Source organism: Rhinatrema bivittatum, chromosome 4 (genome assembly GCF_901001135.1).
Source record: "Rhinatrema bivittatum chromosome 4, aRhiBiv1.1, whole genome shotgun sequence".
NCBI classification, from domain to species: domain Eukaryota; kingdom Metazoa; phylum Chordata; class Amphibia; order Gymnophiona; family Rhinatrematidae; genus Rhinatrema; species Rhinatrema bivittatum.
The window spans coordinates 52,854,655-52,878,684 of NC_042618.1; the positions used below are offsets into that span (position 1 = coordinate 52,854,655).

The 24,030-nt window shown below is 45.0% G+C and overlaps 1 protein-coding gene across 3 annotated transcripts in view; it reads right to left on the reverse strand.

Annotated features, from left to right (window-relative positions):
• SYNE2 (spectrin repeat containing nuclear envelope protein 2) overlaps positions 1 to 24,030 on the reverse strand; it is a 799,865-nt gene that overhangs the window by 510,817 nt on the left and 265,018 nt on the right. For all 3 annotated transcript variants that reach the window (XM_029598126.1, XM_029598125.1, XM_029598127.1), the window contains exons 28-29: positions 13,708 to 13,831; positions 13,231 to 13,388 (exon numbers count right to left, since the gene is read on the reverse strand). In XM_029598126.1, coding sequence (XP_029453986.1) covers positions 13,231 to 13,388; positions 13,708 to 13,831 — 282 coding nt within the window. The remainder of the gene's footprint in view (positions 1 to 13,230; positions 13,389 to 13,707; positions 13,832 to 24,030) is intronic.

Consider the following 24,030-nt stretch of genomic DNA (forward strand, 5'->3'; position numbering starts at 1 on the left):
TGGCTATGAAGCAAGAATAGCTGTCTGTCTCTCTCTTTCCTTAGAGCGTAGACTTCTGTCTCTCCCTCTCGATAATTAGCTCTTCAGGAGAACAGATTGCAGGGCTTCCAGATACAATCCTCTCTTCCTGGCTCCAACTCCTGGCTGTCCCCACCCCGCATACACAGATAGAAAAGGTGCAATCTGGCTGGCTCTCTCTTAAATAGTCTCCCAGCATTCCTTTGGCTTCCTCTTCTGCTGGCTATGTAGTGCTGTTCTCTGGGCAGGCTAAACAGTACAGCCCTTTTCCCAACTTGCTAACACTGAGTGCTGGATGCTGGTTCTTGCAGAACATTGGTCATTCAAAGGAGAGCATGCGGGCTTTTGATGTCTTTTTACATTCCTTCACCTTGGCTGTGGTGGCTTGTAGTCTCTGCAGGATTGAAAACCCTTTTTTGACAGGTCCAAAACATATCATTCAGATCCAGATGCAGCTCAGTCCACATTCTAAGTATCCAACACATTATAAGCATAAAGGGGCAGGAACCTGGTTTATAGTAGCTTGCTACACAATAAGTAGATCCCAGGCTGCTATTGCACAGTGATAAGTAATGGCTATTTAGTCTAACTTGGTTAATAACAGTTTATGGACTTATCCTCCAGGAAATTGTCCAAACTTTTTTTTAAACCCAGCTATGCCAGCTGACTTAACCACATCCTCCAGTAATGAATTCCAGAGCTCAGTTATGCAATGAAAGAAAAAGAATTTTCTCAGATTTGTTTTGAATTTGCCACTTACTAACTTTATGGAGTGCCCCCTCATCTTTGTATGTTTTGAAAGAGTAAATAACTGATTTATCCTATTCCACACATGATTTTATAGACCTCCATCATATCTCCCTCCTCAGCCATCTCTTCTCCAAGGTAAACAATCCTAAAATTTTAGCCTTTCCTCACAGGGGAGAAGTTCATCCCGTTTTTCATTTTGGTCGCCCTTCGCTGTACCTTTTCCAATGCTCCCCTATGAGGAAAGCATAGGGGAGCATTGCAAAAGGCTTGGAGAAGAGACGGCTAAGGGGGGATATGATAGAGGTCTTTAAAATCATGAGAGGTCTAGAACGGGTAAATGTGAATCAGTTATTTACTATTTCGGATAATAGAAGGACTAGGGGGCACTCCATGAAATTAGCATGTAGCACATTTAAAATCGGAGAAAATTCTTTTTCACTCAACGCACAATTAAACTCTGGAATTTGTTGCCAGGGGATGTGTTCAGTGCAGTTAGTGTAGCTGGATTTAAAAAAGGTTTGGATTCGTTCTTAAAGAAGTCCATTACCTGCTATTAATCAAGTTGGTTTAGAAAATAGCCACTGCTATTACTAGCATGGGATATACTTAATTTTTCGGTACTAGCCAGGTACTTGTAGCCTGGATTGGCCACCTTTGGAAATAGGATGCTGGGCTTGATGGAGCCTTGGTCTGACCCAATATGGCAATTTCTTATGTTCTTATCTTTCTTGAGATGCGGTGAACAGAACTGCACACAGTACTCTAGGTGCAGCCTCACCATGGAGCAATACAGAGATATAATGACATTCTCCATTTTATTCTCCATTCCATTCCTAACATTGTTTCATTTTTTGTAATTATCTAAGTATTTAGACAAGTTAGGTAATGTATGTATGAATATAGCTTATAAACCGTAATTTATTCTGAACCATGCCCTGGAAAACCCCCAAACCACCTTTTTTCCTGTTAACAATTATGATCAACACAAGTACCAGTGATGTTTCTAAAATAGCATATACACATGTGCATGCTACGTACATGCATATATGCTGATTTTACATATAGAAACCTTTTCCAAAATTCACTCCTTGATTCACATTAATGCAATTTGGTAAATAGGATTTTAAGTCTTGTAGAAAAACATTTGCCAAAATTTACATATCCTGACTAACTGAAAAGAAAAAATCTGTATGATCCTAGAAAAATCAAATCTCTATTGTGGAAAGATCGTAATCAAGGTTCAATTACAAGGCAGTGGTAGAGACTGCTTAACCATTGCTGCTTTCAACATTTGCAGCAACTATGTGTGTAACTTTATCCACAATTTTCAAAGGCCTCATTTCCACATATAAAATCTGATTTTATAACTTTGAAAATTACCTTCTCTACATGCACGCCAATAATTCACAGCTCTTACTCTGTCAAATTTGGATAAGCACTACTGAAATCCTTAGTCACTCCTGATTCACTTGCTCCAAGGTGTCAAATAATGCTGGCTGACCTCCCCTTGTTGCTTATGAATCTGTGTTTATTTGAAAGATAATTTTAGTTGTTTGTGGGAACTGTTTGGAATTTGTCCCCCTACTTTCTTCCTCAACTCCCATCCAGTCTCAAACAGGAAAATTGGTTCTTACCTGATAATTTTCGTTCCTGTAGTACCACGGATCAGTCCAGACAGTGGGTTGCGCCTCCTTTCCAGCAGATGGAGACAGAGAAAAACTCGAAGGGTATCCTGTATCAGGACAGTGCTCCCCCTGCGTCCCTTCAGTATAAACGTTATCAAAGCAGAAAACATGTAACCTCAAGGTATAACGTCAAGTAGAAATAGAATCAAGCATGCAAAATATTAAACATCCGAAATGTAACAGTAAAATTTGGAGAAAATCAAAGTAATCACTCTTATATCTACAATAGATACTTCCGGAGCCTTGTAAATCGACATAACTGTGAGTAATAGTACTTCGAGCAGTGTTGAAAAGAAAAAATTCAGATTCCCTCCACTAAGGGCGGGCATCTGGACTGATCCGTGGTACTACAGGAGCGGAAATTATCAGGTAAGAACCAATTTTCCTTTCCCTGTATGTACCCGGATCAGTCCAGACAGTGGGATGTACCAAAGCTTCCCTGCTCTCTGGAATGCCCTCCCCACGGACCTTCGTCTAGAAACCTGTAGTCGAATGTTCAGAAAGAAGCTAAAAACTTGGCTTTTTACAAAAGCCTTCACTTAAAGGTCTCTCCCTAGGGTTTGATTCACTCATTTCATACCCCATCATGTTAGAAGTCTGACGCCGTAGCCCTTAATTCTCCTATTTAGCTCCACTTTACATCAATCTGCACCCATGCTTATTAAGTCGGTTGTAATTCCGACTCTGTTGACTGTTTTTATTTTATTTTAACATGGTGTTATTTTATTTATCTGTTATTTGTATTAACTTTAAATTTTAAATTCTAAGTCGTCCTCAGCTCTATCTATAAGTTCTCAGCATTATCAATAAGTTCTCACGATGTTAGACCTGTTATTTGTACCCTCTTGTTCGATATAATGTTCGATGTTATTTCCAACTTCGGTTCTATGTAAACCGATGTGATATGTACCAGTACATGAACATCGGTATATAAAAGCTCTTAAATAAAATAAATAAAATAAGTAGGGTAGGACCCAGATAGTCCCGCTCGAAGCACCTGTCTGCTGAAGGAACCAAAAACTGGCGCCTGCACATTGAGATGATAATAAGAACATAAGAAAATGCCATACTGGGTCAGACCAAGGGTCCATCAAGCCCAGCATCCTGTTTCCAACAGTGGCCAATCCAGGCCATAAGAACCTGGCAAGTACCCAAAAACTAAGTCTATTCCATGTTACCATTGCTAATGGCAGTGGCTATTCTCTAAGTGAACTTAATAGCAGGTAATGGACTTCTCCTCCAAGAACTTATCCAATCCTTTTTTAAACACAGCTATACTAACTGCACTAACCACATCCTCTGGCAACAAATTCCAGAGTTTAATTGTGCATTGAGTAAAAAAGAACTTTCTCCGATTAGTTTAAATGTGCCCCATGCTAACTTCATGAAGTGCCCCCTAGTCTACTATCCGAAAGAGTAAATAACAGATTCACATCTACCCGTTCTAGACCTCTCATGATTTTAAACACCTCTATCATATCTCCCCTCAGTCGTCTCTTCTCCAAGCTGAAAAGTCCTAACCTCTTTAGTCTTTCCTCATAGGGGAGTTGTTCCATTCCCCTTATCATTTTGGTAGCCCTTCTCTGTACCTTCTCCATCGCAAAAAGTATGGAGAGATTTCCAGGTAGCTGCTTTGCATACCTGTTGTGGAGAGACCAACTGGCTTTCCGCCCAAGAGGTGGCCTGCGACCGGAGTGAGTGGGCCTTTAAGCCCTCCAGCACCGGCCAGCCCCAACAAACATAACCTGAAGCAATCGCCTCCTTTAGCCAGCGAGCGATGGTAGCTTTTGATGCCTTTTTCCACCTATTGGGTCCGCTCCATAAGACAAAGAGAGATCTGAGACCCAGAAGTCATTAGTGACTTTAAGTATCACAGTAAGAATCGTTTCACATCAAGGTGCTTTAAGTCTCTACCATGTGTGGCCTCAGAGTCCTCTAGGGAAAAGGCCGGGAGCTTCACTGACTGATTTAAATGAAAGGAGTAAATGACCTTCAGTAAAAAAAAAAATGGTACAGTCTTGAAGGAAACACCTGAATCAGAAAAACGAAGAAATGGTTCCCTGCAAGACAAGGCCTGGAGCTCCAACACTCTCCTGGCTGAGCAAATAGAGACTAGAAAAACTGTCTTAAGAGTCAAGTCTTTGAGTGTGTCCATTTAGGGGTTCGAAAGGCGCCTCACAGAGAACCCGAAGCACCAGATTAAGACTCCATGACAGACAAGTAGCCCGTACAGGCGGGTTCAAATGCTTTGCTCCCTTGAGGAACTGAATGACACCTGGATGAGCCGCCAGAGCGTAACAATCGACCGCCCTAAAAGGGAACCAAGAGCCGAGACCTGTACTCTAAGAGAATTGAAAGACTAACCCTTGGAGAGGTCATTCCGTAGAAAAGAGAGGACATGGGAAACAGGGGCCCTGCGCGCAGAAAGTCCTGAGTCCACACACAGTCTCAAACACTTTCCAAACCCGTATGTAAGCGAGAGAGGTAGAAGTCTTACGCACGCGCAACAGAGTGGAAATAGCCTCCTCCCTATAACCCTTTTTCTTCAGTCTTCACCTCTCAAAAGCCAGGCCGCTAGACAAAGCGATCCACCTGATCGAAAAATACTGGACCTTGCCGTAGAAGGTTCGGGAGGTGACAGAAGCGGAGAGGGCTTCCATTGCAAGGTTTACTAGATCCGCGAACCATGGTCTTCGGGGCCATTCTGGTGCCACGAGAATGACCGGCTCCTTATGGAGTTCTATTCTTCTGAGTACCTTCCCCATGAGAGGCCAAGGTGGGAACACGTAGAGAAGTATGTCCCAAGGCCAGGGTAGCACCAGGGCATCTACCCCTTCCGAGCCGTGCTCTCTTCTGTGACTGAAGAATCTGGGAGCCTTCGCGTTTCTCACAGTAGCCATTAGATCTAAGTGGGGAGTGCCCCAATTGCGAACAAGAAGATCCATCGCCTCTTCGGACAACTCCCATCTCTGGAGTCTAGGTGTTGACAACTTAGGAAGTCAGCTTGAATATTCTCCTTCCCCGCAATGTGGGAGGCTGCCAATCGAGCCAGATGGTGTTACCCAGGAGAACAGCTTGCTGGCTTCCAGGGCTATCAGACGACTCCTGGTCTCACCTTGGCGACTGATGTAAGCTACTGTGGTGGCATTGTCTGAGAGTGGCAGGCGAACCACTCGGGCTTCCAGACAATTAATGTGCCATTGAGATTGAGCTAGGGACCATTGTCCTTCGATAGACTGAGTCTGACAAACCGTTCCCCAGCCGGAGAGGCTGGCGCCTGTTGTAGCAATGATCCACTGGGGTGTTTCCAGGTGCATCCCCTTCATCAGGTGGTCAAGCGAAAGCCACCACTGAATGCTGGCGGTGGTAAAGTCAGAGAGCGGTAAAGGCGTCTGAAACTCCTCAGAGACCGGCTTCCAGCGAGACAGCAAAGCTTTCTGTAAAGGATGCATGTGTGCGAAGGCCCATGGAACTAAATCTATAGTTGAAGACAGAGCCCAGGACCAGGAGGTAGTCCCAGGCCGTAGGCACAGAGAGAGATAACAAATGTCGAACTTGATCCATGAGCTTGAGCGCCCGGACCTTGGGAAGGAAGACTTTGCCCGCGCATGTGTCGAAGCGTGCCCCTAAGAATTCCAGGACTTCAGAAGGCTTGAAGCTGCTCTTGGAGAAACTGACTATCCAACCGAGGGAGCGGGGAAGCAACAAGACGCTGTTGACTGCTATCATGCAGAGATTCTCTGATTTCGCCTGAATGAGCCAGTCGTCCAGGTAAGGATGGACCAGTACGCCCTCCCGGCGGAGGAAGGCCGCCACTACCACCATGACCTTGGTAAATGTGCGTGGAGCAGTGGTGAGACCGAATGGGAGCACTCGAAACTGGTAATGCCACCCCAGGATGTTGAAGCGTAGATACTTCTGATGTTCCAGGCAGATCGGGATATGAAGATAGGCCTCCGTCAAATCCAGAGAAGCTAGGAATTCGCTGGTGCGAACCGCCGCTGTGACCGCCCTCAGGGTTTCCATCCAAAAATGGGGCACCTTGAGCACCTTGTTGACTTTCGAGGTCCAGGACTGGTCAGAAGGAGCCGTTCTTTTTGGGAACCACGAAGTAGATGGAATACTGGCCTGACACCTGTTTCACGGTGGGGGAGGGGGGGAAGTGGGGGGAAGACTAAGGCTCCGAGCTGCTGACACCTGTCGAGAGTCTGGCGCACAACTTGCTGCTTCCGAGGGGGTCTGCAAGGAGAGATTAAGAAGCGGTCTGGAAGAGACCGAGCAAACTCTAAAGTGTAGCCTCGTTCAATTACTTCGAGGACCCACCGATCCGAAGTAATTTTGACCCATTCCTCATAAAAAAGGGAGAGACGGCCTCCTAAGTTGGGAACAAAGGAATGGGCCGGTCGCATCTCATTGGGAGGACTTTGGGGCGGATCCTTGAGGGTTATCATCCCAGAATGGCAGTCGTCCACGAAAGGAATGAGACCACGATTGAAATCTTGTGGAGGAATTTCTTTGTGGAGCCCCCTGCGGCCTGTTCTAACTGCGCTGCCCCCTGAAACGAGAGCGCGAAGGAAAAAAGGATTTGGACTGTTTAAGGCGATCCTCAGGCAGCTTATGAATCTCATTGTCCCTAAAGATTTGATAAGCTGTTCCAGGTCCTCCCCAAAGAGAAACTTACCCTTGAATGGGAGAGTGCCCAACTGAGATTTAGAAGAGGAGTCCGCTGCCTAATTTCGCAGTCAGAGAAGGCACCTGGCCGAAACCGCTGAAACCATGGATCTGGCCAGCATTCGGAGGAGATAATAGAGGACATCAGCACCATACGCCACCGCGGCTTCCAGACGTTCCACCGCTGCAGATGGGAGGTCCTGGGTGCTGAGTAGTTTTTGAACCCACCTAAGGCTTGCCCGCTACATGAGACTGCTACAGACTGTCGCTTGAATGCCTAGCATCAAAACTTCAAAAATTCTTTTGAGATGCAGTTCCAACTTACGATCCTGAAGATCCTTTAAAGCCGTTGCTCCCATCACCGGGATGGTGGTTCTTTTGGTGACCGCGGAAACCGAAGCGTCCACTTTAGGGACCCTGAGCATCTCTAGGCATTGGTCTGGGAGGGGATAGAGCTTGTCCATTGCCCTGCCTACTTGAAGGTCAGATTCAGGATATTCCCATTCTCGGAGTAGTAGCTGTATTAACATAGGATGAAATGGCAACGTATGTGAGGGTGCTCTCAGTCCAGCCAGGACCGAGTCCACGTTACTGGAAGCTGGGACACTAGCGGAATCGTCCGGAGGGACATCTATCCCCAGTTCTTCCAGAATAAAGGGAATGAGCGGCTCTAGCTCTTCCCACTGAAACAAGCGTAAAACCCGCTGGTCATCTCCCTTGACCGATGGATTTTGAATTAAAATATCTGCATTTGGATCGGGGTCTGGGTGCTGAGGAGAGGGATTAGGAGGATCTGGGACCCCCGGTACGGTCCGGACCCGAATAGTCCCCTGAGCATCAGGGAGTTTAGGTCCCTGTTCTGTGGACACCCTAGGAATCTTTGCAGGTGGGGGGTCTGGGGAGGGATCATTCTGCTCCTGTAAGCTAGCGATATAGGCTTTATGCAATAAGAGTACAAACTCCGTGGAAAAATGGTGAGGGGTTTTCCCAGGCATTGGGGGAGGGGGGACACATCGTGGTGAGGGTCAGGGACCGTATCAGGGGAATCCACGGGGCGTAAATCCGGAGGAGACTGATTAAAAACTGCTTCTCTTCCCCCCCCCCCCCAGGCCCCGAATCAGAAGTGAGATCTGAGGACAAAATGGCCGCCATTCCCACGGTGTTCAGGGACAGAGCAGGTCTGGCAGCACTTTTGCCAGCCCGACCACGGATTGCTGATTTCGTTGCTGCTGAAGAGGGTCCCTCCCCGCCGGGCAAACAAAGAGAGCAAAGCCCTTCGCGGGAGAGCCGCGAAGCAGGCTCCCCGCATGCCACACAGAAGGGAGATCGTGGCATAACAACGGAGGTGGGGGGGAAATGAGAAACTACTGCTGAAAAAAAACAGCAAGAATCTGCTGTGCCTGGCTGCGAGCGGGAGCAGGAGAAAATAGCACTGCCCCTCGCTCCTTCCCCCGAAGGCTGTTAGCTGTCTGCAAACATTTACTCGTAGGTAAGTTTAGTTTTTTTTTTGTTTTTTTTTAAAGTTACAGAGGAATAATGTCATCTCTGTTAGCAGTGGACCCGAGGCATGTGACATCTCAGGGTTCTTAATGGGAGAGGGACTGGACCACCAGTATCACCCCAGAGCCAGGCAACGGGTCACCGGGAAAAAAGGTCTTAGGCTGAAGGATCAAGAGGAAAATCTCCCTAGGACCATATAAGAACAAGGAGACAGGATTATGTCTCTCCTGACAAGAAAACTTTTTTTTTTTTAAGTGATTGAAAGATAATTATCAAATACTTGCTTGATCCTGGAGAAATATAGAAAGAGAAAAGGAAGAATTTCCCTAAAGAATGAGATTAGCTAAAAGACTGGGAACCGCAGATTCTACCACCTTCATCTGCTGGAGACAGAGAAATACTGAAGGGACGCAGGGGGAGCACTGTCCTGATACAGGATACCCTTCAAGTTTTTCTCTGTCTCCATCTGCTGGAAAAGAGGCTCAACCCACTGTCTGGACTGATCCAGGTACGTAGAGGGAACTTAATATATAGACCACTGCATAATTAGGAGATTGGGAAAAATTTTGAGATTGGTAGTCAATTAGTGGCATGAACAATGCAACATTGATCGACTGACTAATGTATAAAAAAAAGATCTCAATTCCAGTCTGACAGCCCTTGTGCTGCCTTGGAGGAACAAGGTCACCTGTAAGGAGAGAATCACTTTGATTAAGTAGGCAGTGATCCTGCAGCTAGGACCTGCTCTCGAGGTGAAGCCCTTATGCTCTCACACCAAGGGCTTGTGCCAAAGAGGGAAGGGTTTGGATGGCAATCATCATTTGCATAAAATTATTGTTCAGGATCGAGCAGTAGGTGTGCTGCACTGTGCGTGCGGCAACCGCGGGTGCCGCAGGCACTAACGCAGCTCTTCCTACCACTCGGTACTGGATAGACCTGATAGTTAGCAATTTCATTTTTAGGAATGTAGATAGCTGGGTGGGTGGTGACCATGAGGATCACTTAGTAACCTGTCTGCCTGCTGTGAAGGTGGCGAACCTCACATTTCACACAGAAAGGATTTGAGACAGTGTTGGAGAGGAGCGACCTGTCATGGTATATGTGAGTACCAACAACATAGGAGGGCATTTCTGGAAGCCAAATTTAATCTTGTAGGTAGAAAACTGAAATCCAAAACCTCTAGGATTGTATTCTCTGCAATGGTCCCCAATCCATGCACAGGACCCCAGAGGCTGGCAGAGCTCTGGAGTCTCAGGGCCGGATTTTAAAAGCCCTGCGCGCATAAATCTGGCCAGATTTACGGGCGCAGGGCACCCGTGCGCCTATTTTGCATAGGCCGCCGGCGCGCGCATAGCCCCGGGACACGCGTAAGTCCCGGGGCTTCGTAAAAGGGGCGGGAGGGGGGCGTGTTCTGGGGGCGTGTCCGGAGTCAGGGGGCGGGTCCAGGGCGTGGTGCCGGCCCGAGGGCGTGGTCGAGGCCTCTAGACTAGCCCCCGGGTCGGGTGATGGCGCGCCAGCAGCTCGCTGGCGCACGCAGATTTACACCTGCTTTCGGCAGGCGTAAATCTACCAACAAAGGTGAGGGGGGGGTTTAGATAGGGCCGGGTGGGGGGGGTTAGGTAGGGGAAGGAAGGGGAAGGTGAGGGGAGGCGGAAAGAAAGTTCCCTCCAAGGCCGCTCCGATTTCGGAGCGGCCTTGGAGGGAACAGGCAGCGCGCGCCGGGCTCAGCGCGCGCAGGTTGTACAAATGTGCACCCCCTTGCGCGTGCCGACCCCGGATTTTATAAGATACGCGCAGTTACGCACGTATCTTATAAAATCCAGCGTACTTTTGTTCGCGCCTGGTGCACGAACAAAAGTACGCGTGCATTTATAAAATCTACCCCTCAATGTATAGATGAGATGAAGGTACATGTAAGAGGGCTTTTGATTTATTAGGAATTGGGCAACGTTTTGGGGAGATGGATCTTTTTCCAAAGGGATGGGCTCCATCTTCACCAGGGTGGAACCCAGTTGCTGGCTCTGACATTGGAGATAAAGGAGCTTTTAAAGTTAGACACAGAGAAAAGTAGACCGTCGCTCAGCAGCACTTCGTTCAGAGGAAAGTACCTTTGTAGAATATTAACAAATCAAGGAAGTTAGAGCATCCCATCAGAAAGATTCAAATAAAGGCAACAGTAGACTGAGTTAAAAGATTTCAAATTATCCCTGTCAACTGCTAGGAAGGTTGAAAATACAAACAAAAAAGCATACTTTGAAATGTCTGTATGCAAATCCCAGTCTTAAAAATAAGATGGCAGAGTTAGAATGTACAGCAAAAGAGGTAGACATCATTGGCAACTCAGAGACCTGGTGGAAAGAGAACATAAGACTTGCCATACTAGGTCAGACTAAAGATCCATCAAGCCCAGTCTCCTGTTTCCAAAAGTGACCAATCAAGGTCACAAGTACCTGGCAGGATTCCAAGGGGTAGACAGATACCATGCTGCTTATCCCAAGGACAAAAGTGGATATCTGCACCTCCACCTTAATAATGGTTTATGGACTTTTCTTCCAGGAACTTGTCCAAACCTTTTTCTCACCCAACTACAATAACAGCTTTTACCACATCATCTGGCAACAAATTCCAGAGCTTAATTAGGTGTTGAGTAAAAAAATGTTTTCTCCTATTTGTCTTCGAGTATAATCAATGGAGCAGTGTTATACCAGGGTACAAATTATCTCTCAAAAATAGGATAAATCATATAGGTAAGGGTGGTACTACCAGGGAAGTCAGGGTTCAAATCCCACTGCCACTCCTTGTGGACTTTGGGCAAGTCACACCATGCTCCAATGCCTCACAAACTTAGGAGTCTATTTACTAAGCCGCATTAGGCATTTACCATGTGGTAAATGACTACCACAGCAATAATGTGTGGTATTTTAAATATCGCACATCATTTAACCCAAAATAACACGGGTATAGTAATGAGCTGCTTTGCATACATAAGGTTTGTAAATACATACAAAGCAATTCATCACTAGCTAATTTTATGCTAATAAAATAATGCTGTTTGCCTCAACTCAAGAGTTGTAGCTAACTTTCCATGGGAGCATCAGGATGCTAATACATATCCCAATGCTCCAGGACTAGTTCTTAAAGAGCCATCGTGGCAAGAAAGACCCCTCCCCAACAAATATACCCCTCCCGAGAGTCTTGTGCAATCCCCACCACCTCTACAGCCAGCCATGAAGTGACAATTTTATTTATTTTTTAATCTTTTAATCTCACATGATCGCCCTACCTCCCCCCTCATCCCCCCACCTTTCAAGATTCCTCTCCTCTGGATTCAAAGCCCTCCCCCCCACCCCGGCAGTAGCATCCATTCCCCCCACCCCAACCTATCCCCCGGGCATATTTGGTAGTCTAGTTAGGCTATGGAGCGGCCCTAGGCTCCAGGCCTGATGTTCACTTTCTTTAAAATGGCACCGGTCAGCATCATACAAAAGATACCCCCTATCTCCCCCTCCAGGAAAACATTGCAATTTAGTAAATGACCCCTTTAGACTGTAAACCCTCTGGGAATAGGGAAATACCTACAGTACTTGAATGTTATGTGCTTTGACCAGTCACGAAAGGAAGAATATAAATCAAAAATGTGATTTAATTGTATACTATCACCCACAGTTCCTGCTCTTCTTTCATACTTGGAATTTCACCCCCTAAACTGAAATTCTCCTAAGTGCAAAAGAAGAGTAGTTACCTTTGGCAGAAAAGTCTAGAGGTCATTGAGAAACTTGAGTTACATCTCTAAAAAACCACACACTGTTTTACTAAATGTTACCAACCTCTGCTAAGGGGCGGATTTTAAAAGCCCTGCTCACGTAAATCCGGGCGGATTTACGTGAGCAGGACCTTGCGCGCCGGCGCGCCTATTTTCCATAGGCCTGCCGGCACGCGCAGAGCCCCGGGACTCACGTAAGTCCTGGGGTTTTTTGTCGGGGCGGGGCCGATCCACGCGGCGTTTCGGGGGCGGGCCCGGGGGCGTGGTTTCGGCCCGGGGCGGGCCGGGGGCATGGCCGCGCCCTCCGGAACCGCCCCCGGGTCCCGTCTCGGTGCGCCAGCAGCCCGCTGGCGCGCGTGGATTTACGTCTCCCTCCGGGAGGCGTAAATCCACGGATAAAGGTAGGGGGGGGTTTAGATAGGGCCGGGGGGGTGGGTAAGGGAGGGGAAGGTGAGGGGATTTCGATTTCGGAGCGGCCTCGGAGGGAACGGAGACAGGCTGCGCGGCTCGGCTCGCACCGGCTGCCCAAAATCGGCAGCCTTGCGCGCGCCGATCCAGGATTTTAGAAGCTACGCGCGTATCTTATAAAATCCAGCGTACTTTTGTTTGCGTCTGGTGCGCGAACAAAAGTACACGAACGCGCTCTTTTTAAAAATCTACCCCTAAATGTTTAGTAAACATTTTATATTAAAACTTAGATTGTAAGCCCTCTGGGGATAGGGAAATAACTACAGTACCTGAATGTAAACCGGTGTGATATCTCGATTGAAATCAAATGTCGGTATATAAAAATACTAAATAAATAAAATAAATAAATAATATGCAAAATGAAGCGATATATACCGGCTGATTAGTGCTGGTTGAAATTCATTCCATTCCTTCTTTAAACTGACTCTTTCTTCAGCTATTCTAGTCTTCTCCGTGTTTTCCACAAGTTTTTCAACTGAGCAGGAAGTCTTTTCAAATTGTGTCCAGTAAGAACTGGCTGCTCTTTGTAAAACCTAAACAGGACACAGTACATAAGTTTAATAGCAACAAGCAAACTGCCAAAAAGACTCATAGAAAGACAAAACAAAATGGAGAAATCTAATATAGCCGATTTAAGATATGAGGTAAAACAAACACGGGGCCTCACTTACTATTTTTCCCATAGACACAGAATGGGAGAAAAGCCCATGATTTGAGTAAATCTTCCAGTCTACATCTCAATTAAACTACATTAGTACTTGCATAAGATTTTATATATTTCTCTATAAAAAGATATGGTTTACATGACATGACATTTTTAGAGACTGCGCATACACACACGCACACAATTACCTGCAGCTCTTCAAGTTTATTTTGAAGGGATATGACATTTTGTGCTTTGTCAGGAAGTTCAGAATCAAATATTCCTTTATTACTTTGTAAATGAAGTTCTAGATTGCTCTTGTCTGTATCATATCTGTAAAAAGCAACAAAACAATTACTAGCTACTGTGATTCTAATTTCATTTTAAATAGAAGTCACATGTGGAGGGGGCTCCATGTAATCATAAGCTATAGAACACAGAATCTGATGGCAGACGATGACCATAGACCCATCTACTCTGCTCATGAGCTGGATCTGCCATCAAACAATACATGAACTATATACTGACAATACACATCTGAAAAGCATTTTTTTTTACTACAGGTGTAATGATGGGGGTTTTAAAAATACTCTTCTACACCCTCGGCTTCTACACCAAAGGATGTAGCCCCCTTGGCAAACCAATTCCTGTGGGAAGACTTCTAGCGGCCGAGTGTTGCAGTAAAGCCGTGGCAACAAGTTTGATGTTTAATACACAGGAATGTAGTTTACCATTACATTATAAATGAATAATATCACTATTTTAATAGTAATATATTATTTTTATTTCTACAGAAATTATTTCTATAGCAAATCAGATGGTATAAATGAAATTCTATATAACCTGAATCATATAGAACAACATAATATAGTAACTTATATTGATTAAGTAATTATTTTTTTACTTTAGGTTACTCTTAAAAATAATAATAATGTCCATTTATAGAAGATTGATGATAATCTTTGCTTTATTTTCCTTCTTGTTATATGAATTGAGCTCAGGCCTGGCTATTACTATGTTTCTTATGCAAAGTCATTTATCTGTTCTTCTTCTTGCAGATGCTCTTTTAACCTTCTTCCTACTATACTCTCTTTAAAAAACTCAAAAATATAATACTAACTCCCTAATCCGCTCCTTGATCTTCCGCAAGCTTAGTCTGTAATGTACCCTAAGATGAATGTCTTTGTTTACTTATTGACACTTTGTTCATACTAACTACATTGAAACAAAGAATAATTATTATCCCTCATACTGTAAAATCACAGAACAGCTATTAAGGAACATTCATTCAACTGTTTATATCCCTTACTAAAGTGACATTAATACGCGGAGTCACTTGTAAATTACTTTAACTAAACCAATATAAACTTCTTTAAATTGTAAAGAAAATCATTTCATTCACACTTCTCAAACATCTATCAATCATTCCTAGCTGTTCTGTTATCCATCTCTACTTTCCTATACTTATTAGGCCTTAATTGAAGAGAACTCCATCAGCAGTTCCTCTCCATTCAAGGGCTGACTCCTAACTGTCCTTCTCTATAATCTGTCACTTATTATTATTGCAAGGCTATCCCTGCTTTTGATGATGTCATTTCAACAAATAGTCCTGGGAGCTAATTATTTCTCCCTTTTAATATTGTCTGATGTTTCCTTTTTTAATTTTTACTACATACTGATGTTCTTATTAATTTTTAGGTAGCTTTGACGACTCTTAAAACATCTCTGATTTTAAATTCAGTCTTTGTGCTTTTACCAGTTCCAATACACTTTCACTGGCCCCTTTACTCGTATCCACGTGTCCCTAGAAACAGCCTCTCCTACAAGCTTGATTATAGGGCTTAACACAAAACTGATGATGTATCTGAACAAACTATGTTTACTAGGGGTGGCAGACTATACCATTTGTTCTTTTTAGAAAGGGTTTTCCTTTCTTTTTATTTCCCTGAAACATTTCCTCCCTTTTAAAAATTTGTCTGTTTACTAATTAATTTTCCTTTATTCAACAATACCTTTTAATATGAACTTAGGTGTGACTAAAATTTATAATTTTCTCATTTAAATTCTGTTGGTCTTAGAATACATATTTTTATTTTCCTGTACTTCTTATATTCTTCTTTAAAGGTCTCTGCTAGTAATTTACTTCCTTGTTCAACCTCTGTGTCTAAAAACAATTATTCCAAATAGAATAATTAAAATACTTTTCATAGAATGTTTGCCAGCTTTGTACAGGTTATCAACCTTCCCTAACCTGGATGCTAATCTTATTTTAGTTTAACATGGGCTAATTTTCCTTATTTTTTATTAAATTGGTGGCCCCCCCTTCAGAAATTGAGAGGTTCATGACATCATCATTAACTGTCACTGCTACCTGCCTGCACTGTTTACCTCTCTCCCTTAGACTTCCCTGATTCTGAGTGTCAGCACAACTTAAAAACAAAACTTTACAGACTGTTTCATCAGTGACAGTGAACACAACAGGGAAAGGTTTCTTCCATCTTCCTCTCTGAGTAGGTAATAGCAAAACACTCCAGCAACAGCAGTTTTACAGCACCTCAGCCTCTTCTCTCCACAATGGCAACGATGTTTCCTGTTCAATGCAGCCTCCTGAGATCAGAAAGTTAACCCATTCACTGCACCCTCTGGGTCTCCTGTGACTTCTGTAAACAAGGAAATCTTCCTCCCCCTTGTGATGGGGATGTACAGTACAGAACAGCATTTCCTGCTTTTCTTCAGAACGTGTTTCCTTTATTTCTTTCCTGTTAAACTCATTATCCCAGGACAAGCAGGATGCTAGTCCTCACATATGGGTGACGTCATTCACGGAGCCCTAATGCGGGAAAACTTCTGGCAAAGTTTCTAGAAGCTTTTAACTGGCAGCCTGGGGCTACTGAGCATGCCCGGCATGCCATGATATTCCCTGCCACAGGGGTCTCACTTCAGTCTTCTTTTTTCCGTGCTGCTAACTACATCGCGGTTCACAGGAGCCCTGTGAGGTTACCTCACAACTAAGAAAAAAATTAGAGTAATATTTGCCCTTTACGGGTCTCACTCGCTTTGTCACCGGCTGGTGACAAAGTATACTTTTTTCGCTAAAATAATACCCAGTTTTCAATCGACGGATGTCGACGGAAAAGACTTCAGGCTTCAAAAAGTGCCCGGCCTGCAACCGAACGATGTCCATAACGGACCCGCATGTCGAATGCGTTCAGTGCCTTGGTGGAGACCATGACATCGCGGCCTGTTCACAATGCCAGGAAATGACGGTGAAAGGCAGGAAACTCCGCCAAGAAAAAATGGCACAAATATTTCAAATTCAAGCAGGGCCATCGCCGACGACTTCCACAAAATCGTCACCGGTAGGCCTCACAAAAAAGATATTAATCAAGAAAAGACTTCCGGAGGGTTCGGGGGATGCCTCCTCTCCAACACCCTCCGCGTCATCGACAAGGTCGGTATCTGAATCACGTTCCAAGCATAAACACCGACGGCACCGTTCCATTCCGCCGCTTCCACCGCCGGGGGAACCGATCCCTAAAAAGTAAAAGCTTTCATCTGCCTCCGTGACATCGCTGACGGAATCGATACCATCGACATCGATTACGGACTTGACTACTTTAATCAAACAAATAGTCACCGATGCCCTGCAACAACAAGTACCGGTGTCATCGCCGATGCCAACCACCGAGTCGATGCCGACCACCGTGTCGATGCCGGCAGAATCGCCGATGTCTTCAACTTCGATACCGGCTTCCCAGCCGATGCCGGCGACTCCACCGACAATGCCAATACTGCATTCGATGCCTCTATATATGCCGATGCCAGCGATGACTTCATCGATTCCGCTGAGTACTTCTTCGATGACGGTCCCATTCTCACTGCAAGAACCATCGATGACATCGATTCCTTCACAAAGCTCGATGACCACGATGACTTCTAGGCCAATTTCATCGATGATTCCAATATCGATGTTCACCTTCCATACCTAATCGATTCCAGCTACTGCACAATCGATGTCTCTTTACACATTGGCACCAACTAGAGCACCTGTGCCAATAAAGGCACCTTTAGCTAAAAAGTCATCGGGAAAATTTAAACACTCTTCATTTCCAGCTCCAGATACTTCTACATCTGAAGCACAATTACATAGCATCCTCACTAAGAGGTATCAAGACCTTCTAGCATCATTGCCCATAGGACCTGGGCAAGAGGAAGAGGATATAGAGGAAGAGGATAGAGAGTGTTCACCGGATCCTCAAGATCCTTTACAAGGACCTTCAGGAGTTCCCCCACCTAAAAGGCCGGAACCTCCTCAGTATCATCCTACGTCAGACACTTGGTCAGACTCAGAATCTGAGCATTCCTCAGAAGATTTCTTATCTGAGAATACTCCACCTCAAGCTAAAAAGCAATCACCTCCAGAGGACCTTTCATTTTCCTCTTTTATTCAGGAAATGTCTGAGTCCATACCCTTCCAACTTCAGGCTGAAAGGGATGAGAGGCAACAAACACTTGAAATACTGCAATTTGTGGATCCTCCTAAACACAATCTAGCCTTTCCAGTGCATGAAGTTTTATTACAACTCCAACAGAGGATATGGGAACATCCATGCACAACCCCTGCTGTAAACAGAAGAGTAGACTCTACATATCTTGTTCAAGCAGCTCCAGGATTTGAAAAACCTCAACTCCCTCACAACTCCCTGGTTGTAGAATCTGCTCAGAAAAAATCCCGCAGATCCAGAACACATGCCTCAATCCCTCCAGGAAAGGACAGTAGATTTTTAGATTTAATGGGAAGAAAAATCTACCAGGGAGCCATGCTCAACTCTAAGATTGCTGCATATCAGCTTTATATGACGCAGCACCAGAGAAATCTCTGGAAACAAATAGAAGAATTTCTACCATCCCTGCCTCAGCAACAACAAGAGGCAGCACAGCAAATCATTCAAAAGGGGCTAGATGCAGGAAAGCATGAGGTAAGGGCAGCCTATGATGCTTTCGAAACATCGTCTAGAACAGCTGCATCTGGCATCAGCGCAAGATGGTGGGCCTGGCTAAAGGCTTCAGATTTACGCCCTGAGGTCAAAGACAAATTAGTAGACCTACCTTGTCAAGGAGATAATTTGTTTGGCACCAAGGTGCAAGATGCCGTTGCCCAGCTTCGAGAACATTCAGAAACATTGAAGCAACTATCAACCTTACCTCATGACACTGCAACGCATACAGCTCGCAGACCACCACGAAGGGAGGCTAAACGTCCCTTCTACCGTCCAAAGAGGTATTATCCTCAGGCCTCTAGGTCAAGACCTCCAAGGTCTCAACAATGACCACAACAGAGACAACAACGGTCTGCGAGGCCACAGCCACCTCCTCAAACAGGTTCCACCTCGGGTTTTTGAAAAACATCCCAGAGTGCAGAACCAACTACCCAATCCTTATCCCAAATTGCCAGTTGGAGGGAGAATTTCCCATTTTTACAAAGAATGGACAAACATTACAACAGATCATTGGGTCCTGTCCATTGTTCATCAAGGCTACCGCCTAGATTTTTTATCTCTCCCTCAGGAGTTTCCACCACAAAACTCCCATCTCAATCACATACCTCAGTTACAAACAGAATTATCTGCTCTTCTGAAAGCAAAAGCTGTGGAACACGTACCACACACTCAGAAGGGAAGAGGATTCTATTCCCGGTATTTCCTCATTCCAAAGAAAACCGGAGGCCTACGTCCCATTCTAGATCTCAGAAATCTCAACAAATTCCTAAGAAAAGAAAAATTCAGGATGGTCTCGCTAGGCACCATGCTTCCACTAATACAAAAGGGAGATTGGCTTTGTTCTCTGGATCTTCAAGATGCATACACACATTCCTATATTCCCGCCTCATCGCAAGTATCTGCGATTCACAGTAGGACACCAGCATTTCCAATACAGAGTGTTACCATTCGGCCTAGCTTCAGCTCCCAGAGTATTCACCAAATGCCTAGCAGTAATAGCGGGACATTTGCACAAACAAGATGTTCATGTCTTTCCTTATCTCGACGATTGGCTGATCAAAAGTCAATCACAACAGGGAGCAGAAAATTCTCTACATTACACAATAAAGTTACTTCACAAGTTGGGATTCCTCATCAATTATCAAAAATCCCACCTGAACCCTTCTTATCTACTCCAATTCATAGGAGCAGAATTAAACACAAACGTTGCACAAGCTTTTCTTCCAGAAGATCGTGCAGTCACAATGTCCCGGTTGGCGTACTCAATTTCCATACAACGACAAGCGACAGCTCATCAGTTTCTAATCTTACTAGGTCACATGGCTTCAACAGTTCACGTCACTCCTATGGCAAGACTTGCCATGCGACTAACCCAATGGACTCTTCGATCACAATGGATCCAAGCCATTCAACCACTGCATTATCAAATCCAAGTAACCCACCAACTACGCTCCTCGCTACAATGGTGGATAATCAAGGACAATTTACGCAAGGGCCTACCCTTCCAAAAACCGGTCCCTCAGATAACATTAACTACAGATGCATCCACCTTAGGGTGGGGAGCTCACATAAACTCTCTTCAAACTCAAGGAACTTGGACAAAACTCGAAGCCACATATCAAATCAATTTTCTGGAACTTCGAGCTATACGTTATGCGCTGCATGCGTTAAAGGACTGCCTTTCACACAAAACTGTGCTCATCCAGACAGACAATACGGTAGCCATGTGGTACATCAACAAACAGGGAGGTACGGGCTCGTATCTCCTTTGTCAAGAAGCTGCACAAATTTGGGACTGGGCCTTGAACCACTCAATGTTCCTACAGGCTACTTATCTAGCAGGTATTCAAAATGTCCTAGCAGACCGACTCAGTCACCAGTTCCAACCACACGAGTGGGCTCTGAATCCCTCAATAGCGACCAAAATATTCCAACGTTGGGGACAACCAACAACAGACCTCTTTGCGTCGCATCTGAACCACAAAGTGGACAACTTCTGTTCTCTACACAAACAGAAGAACCAGTCAGCCAAGGACACTTTTGCTCACCCTTGGAACTCAGGCCTACTATATGCATATCCTCCAATACCGCTTATCACCAAGACGCTGGTGAAGCTACAACAGGACAAGGGGTCCATGATACTCATAGCCCCGTATTGGCCTCGACAAGTATGGTTTCCCACACTGCTAGACCTTTCAGTCAGGGATCCAATATGCCTGGGAGTAGCTCCCAATCTCATAACTCAGGATCAGGGTCGGTTGCGACATCCCAACCTTCAATCCCTATCCCTGACTGCATGGATGTTGAAAGCTTGATTTTACAACCACTCAATCTTTCAACTAATGTTTCTCAAGTGCTTATAGCTTCACGCAAACCTTCCACACGAAAGAATTATTCTTTCGAATGGAGACTGTTTACTTTCTGGTGCAAGCAAAACAATATTGATCCCTTCACTTGCCCCACAACTTCTCTTCTAGACTATTTGTACTATCTATCAGACTCCGGTCTTCAGACATCATCAATCAGAGTACATTTGAGCGCAATCTCAGCTTATCATAACAAGATAGGAGATGCACCTATATCCACACAACCTCTCGTCAGTAGATTCATGAGAGGTCTAACTCACCTTAAACCACCAATTCGGCCTCCAGTCACGCAATGGGACCTGAATCTGGTTTTAACAGGATTAATGCGTTCTCCTTTCGAACCCATAGATTCCTGTGATCTTAAATTTCTCACATGGAAAACTATTTTCCTCATAGCCATTACATCAGCTAGAAGAGTTAGTGAGTTACAAGCTCTTGTCACGTATGAACTTTATACAAAGTTTCTCCATGACAGAGTGGTTCTCCGAACACACCCAAAATTCCTTCCTAAGGTAGTTACGGAATTCCAATTAAATCAAACAATAGTTCTACCCACATTCTTTCCAAGGCCTCACTCTCACCAAGGGGAAAGAGCTTTACACACTTTGGACTGTAAACGTGCATTGTCTTTTTATTTGAATCGCACTACGTCCCTCAGAAAATCCAATCAGCTTTTTGTCTCTTATGATCCAAATAAGCCAGGTAAAGCAGTGGGAAAGCATACTCTATCCAATTGGTTAGCAGATTGCATACAGTTTTGCTATGAAAAAGCAGGCTTCCTCTCCAAGGGCGAGTAAAGGCACATTCAGTAAGAGCATTGTCAACCTCAGTAGCACATTTTCGTTCAGTGCCAATCATTGACATTTGTAAAGCAGCAACATGGAGTTCTCTTCACACCTTTGCAGCTCATTACTGTTTGGACAAGGAAGGACGACAAGATTCAGCCTATGGACAATCTGTCTTAAAGAACTTGTTTCCAGTTTAATCCCAACTCCTTCTACAACCAACCTGCTGTGATCGTCGGCTGACTCATTTCCTCAACAATGCATTACTGCTACCTGCATGGACAATGCCTCAGCCTCTAGCTTGCTAATCACCCATATGTGAGGACTAGCATCCTGCTTGTCCTGGGATAAAGCAAAATTGCTTACCTTGTAATAGGTGTTATCCCAGGACAGCAGGATGTAGTCCTCACAGAACCCACCCGCCACCCCGCGGAGTTGGGCCTCAGACTTTTATTATTTTACTTTGCTAACGCTTATTGCTACATACCAGACTGAAGTGAGACCCCTGTGGCAGGGAATATCATGGCATGCCGGGCATGCTCAGTAGCCCCAGGCTGCCAGTTAAAAGCTTCTGGAAACTTTGCCAGAAGTTTTCCCGCATTAGGGCTCCGTGAATGACGTCACCCATATGTGAGGACTACATCCTGCTGTCCTGGGATAACACCTATTACAAGGTAAGCAATTTTGCTGTCTGCTTCAACAGTGAGTAAACTACTGACAACTCTTTTCAATGTTCTGTGTAGATCTGAGTAGAGTTATAATTCAGGCTGCTTTTTCATCTTCCCAGATGCTTATACTCTCTCTGTTGTTTGTTTATTTCAATCACAGCAATCAGGCTCTCATTATCTCAGCAGCTCTCCAGCCTCAGCCTCTGGCAGCTCCCTGCAGTATAGCAGAGTGTTGTCCTCAGCCCCTGTCCTGTTGCTGTCACTGCCCCTGGCTCTCTCATAACAGTTGTAATCACTTTATACTGACTTTCAGAATCAGGCAAGATTTTATTTTAACATTTATGTAAAGGGTACCCCCTTTACACAGGCAAACAAACTGATGCAGAAAGGTGCATTCAACCAGAGAGACAGTTTTACCTGCATTTGAATACTCATTTTGTAAGCACAATCGTTACTGCTGACGCAGAAAGGAGTTTTATGTTCACAAAAGATGTGTTAAAAAAAAAATGCGAGTACTGCTTAGCGCCCTTGCATGGAAATCTCATGCAAATGAGAGCATTAAGCAGCACTCCCCGATGCAGAGAGGTGCGCTGGCCCTAACCCAGATTTTGTTAACACTGGAAACTTTACTCCTGGCCAGAGGTGGAATAAAGTTTCCAGCATTGATGTGCCGGCATTTAAAACCATGGGGCAAGCCAAAACAAAATAAATGTTTCCTGCTTTGGCAAGATAGCCAGATAAACCTATACTTACCCGGCTAAGTGGCAGGGTTAACCACAGTCTTATCTGGCTGCAGTTAGCCCTGACACTTAGCCAGACATGTACATCTTTCAAGGCACGCCTCCCCCACTTCCCCTTTCCCACACTTTCCAGTCAATGAGCCTTTTTAAACTCCCGATGCATTAGCCGACTGCATCGGGAGATTACTAAACATGTTAATCTAGGTGTTAAAACCATATGCTGAAATCCAGTGCGTGGTTCCTTAATGTTAGGATTACTTACCTGGTAATCCCCTTTTCCTTAGTGTAGACAGATGGACTCAGTACCAATGGGAACAGTATCCGCGTGCTAGCAGTTGGAGGCGGATCTGACGTCAGCACGAGGTATATAGCCCCACAGGAAGCGCAGCGATTCAGTAATCTTCCTTGCAAAAGCTGTTATGGATGTGTGTACTGACGCTCAGTGAAAAGTGAAAAGCAGAAACAGGATTCCCCTGACCGATTGACAGTGGCTGGAGACCACCAGCATTCACAACCGGAAGGCGTGGACACAGGTAGAGCGTACGATCTCATGGAAAGAAATGCCATGGCTTACCTGGAATCGGCGAACCCACGTACACAGGCAGCAGGGCGGGATGCTGAGTCCATCTGTCTACACTAAGGAAAAGGGGATTACCAGGTAAGTAATCCTAACATTTCCTGGCGTGTAGCCAGATGGACTCAGTACCAATGGGATGTACCAAAGCTTTACTCCCAGCCTGGGCGGGAGGCTGCCTGAGGACCATGTAAGACCGCCCGTGCAAATGCGGAGTCCTCCCGTGCCTGGACATCCAGACGGTAGAACCTGGAAAAGTTATGGAGGGAGGACCATGTTGCCGCTTTACAAATCTCTGCAGGCGATAACAGCCTGGACTCCGCCCAGGATGCTGCTAGTGCTCTGGTAGAATGAGCCTTGACTTGTAGAGGCGGAGACTTCCCAGCCTCCACGTAAGCT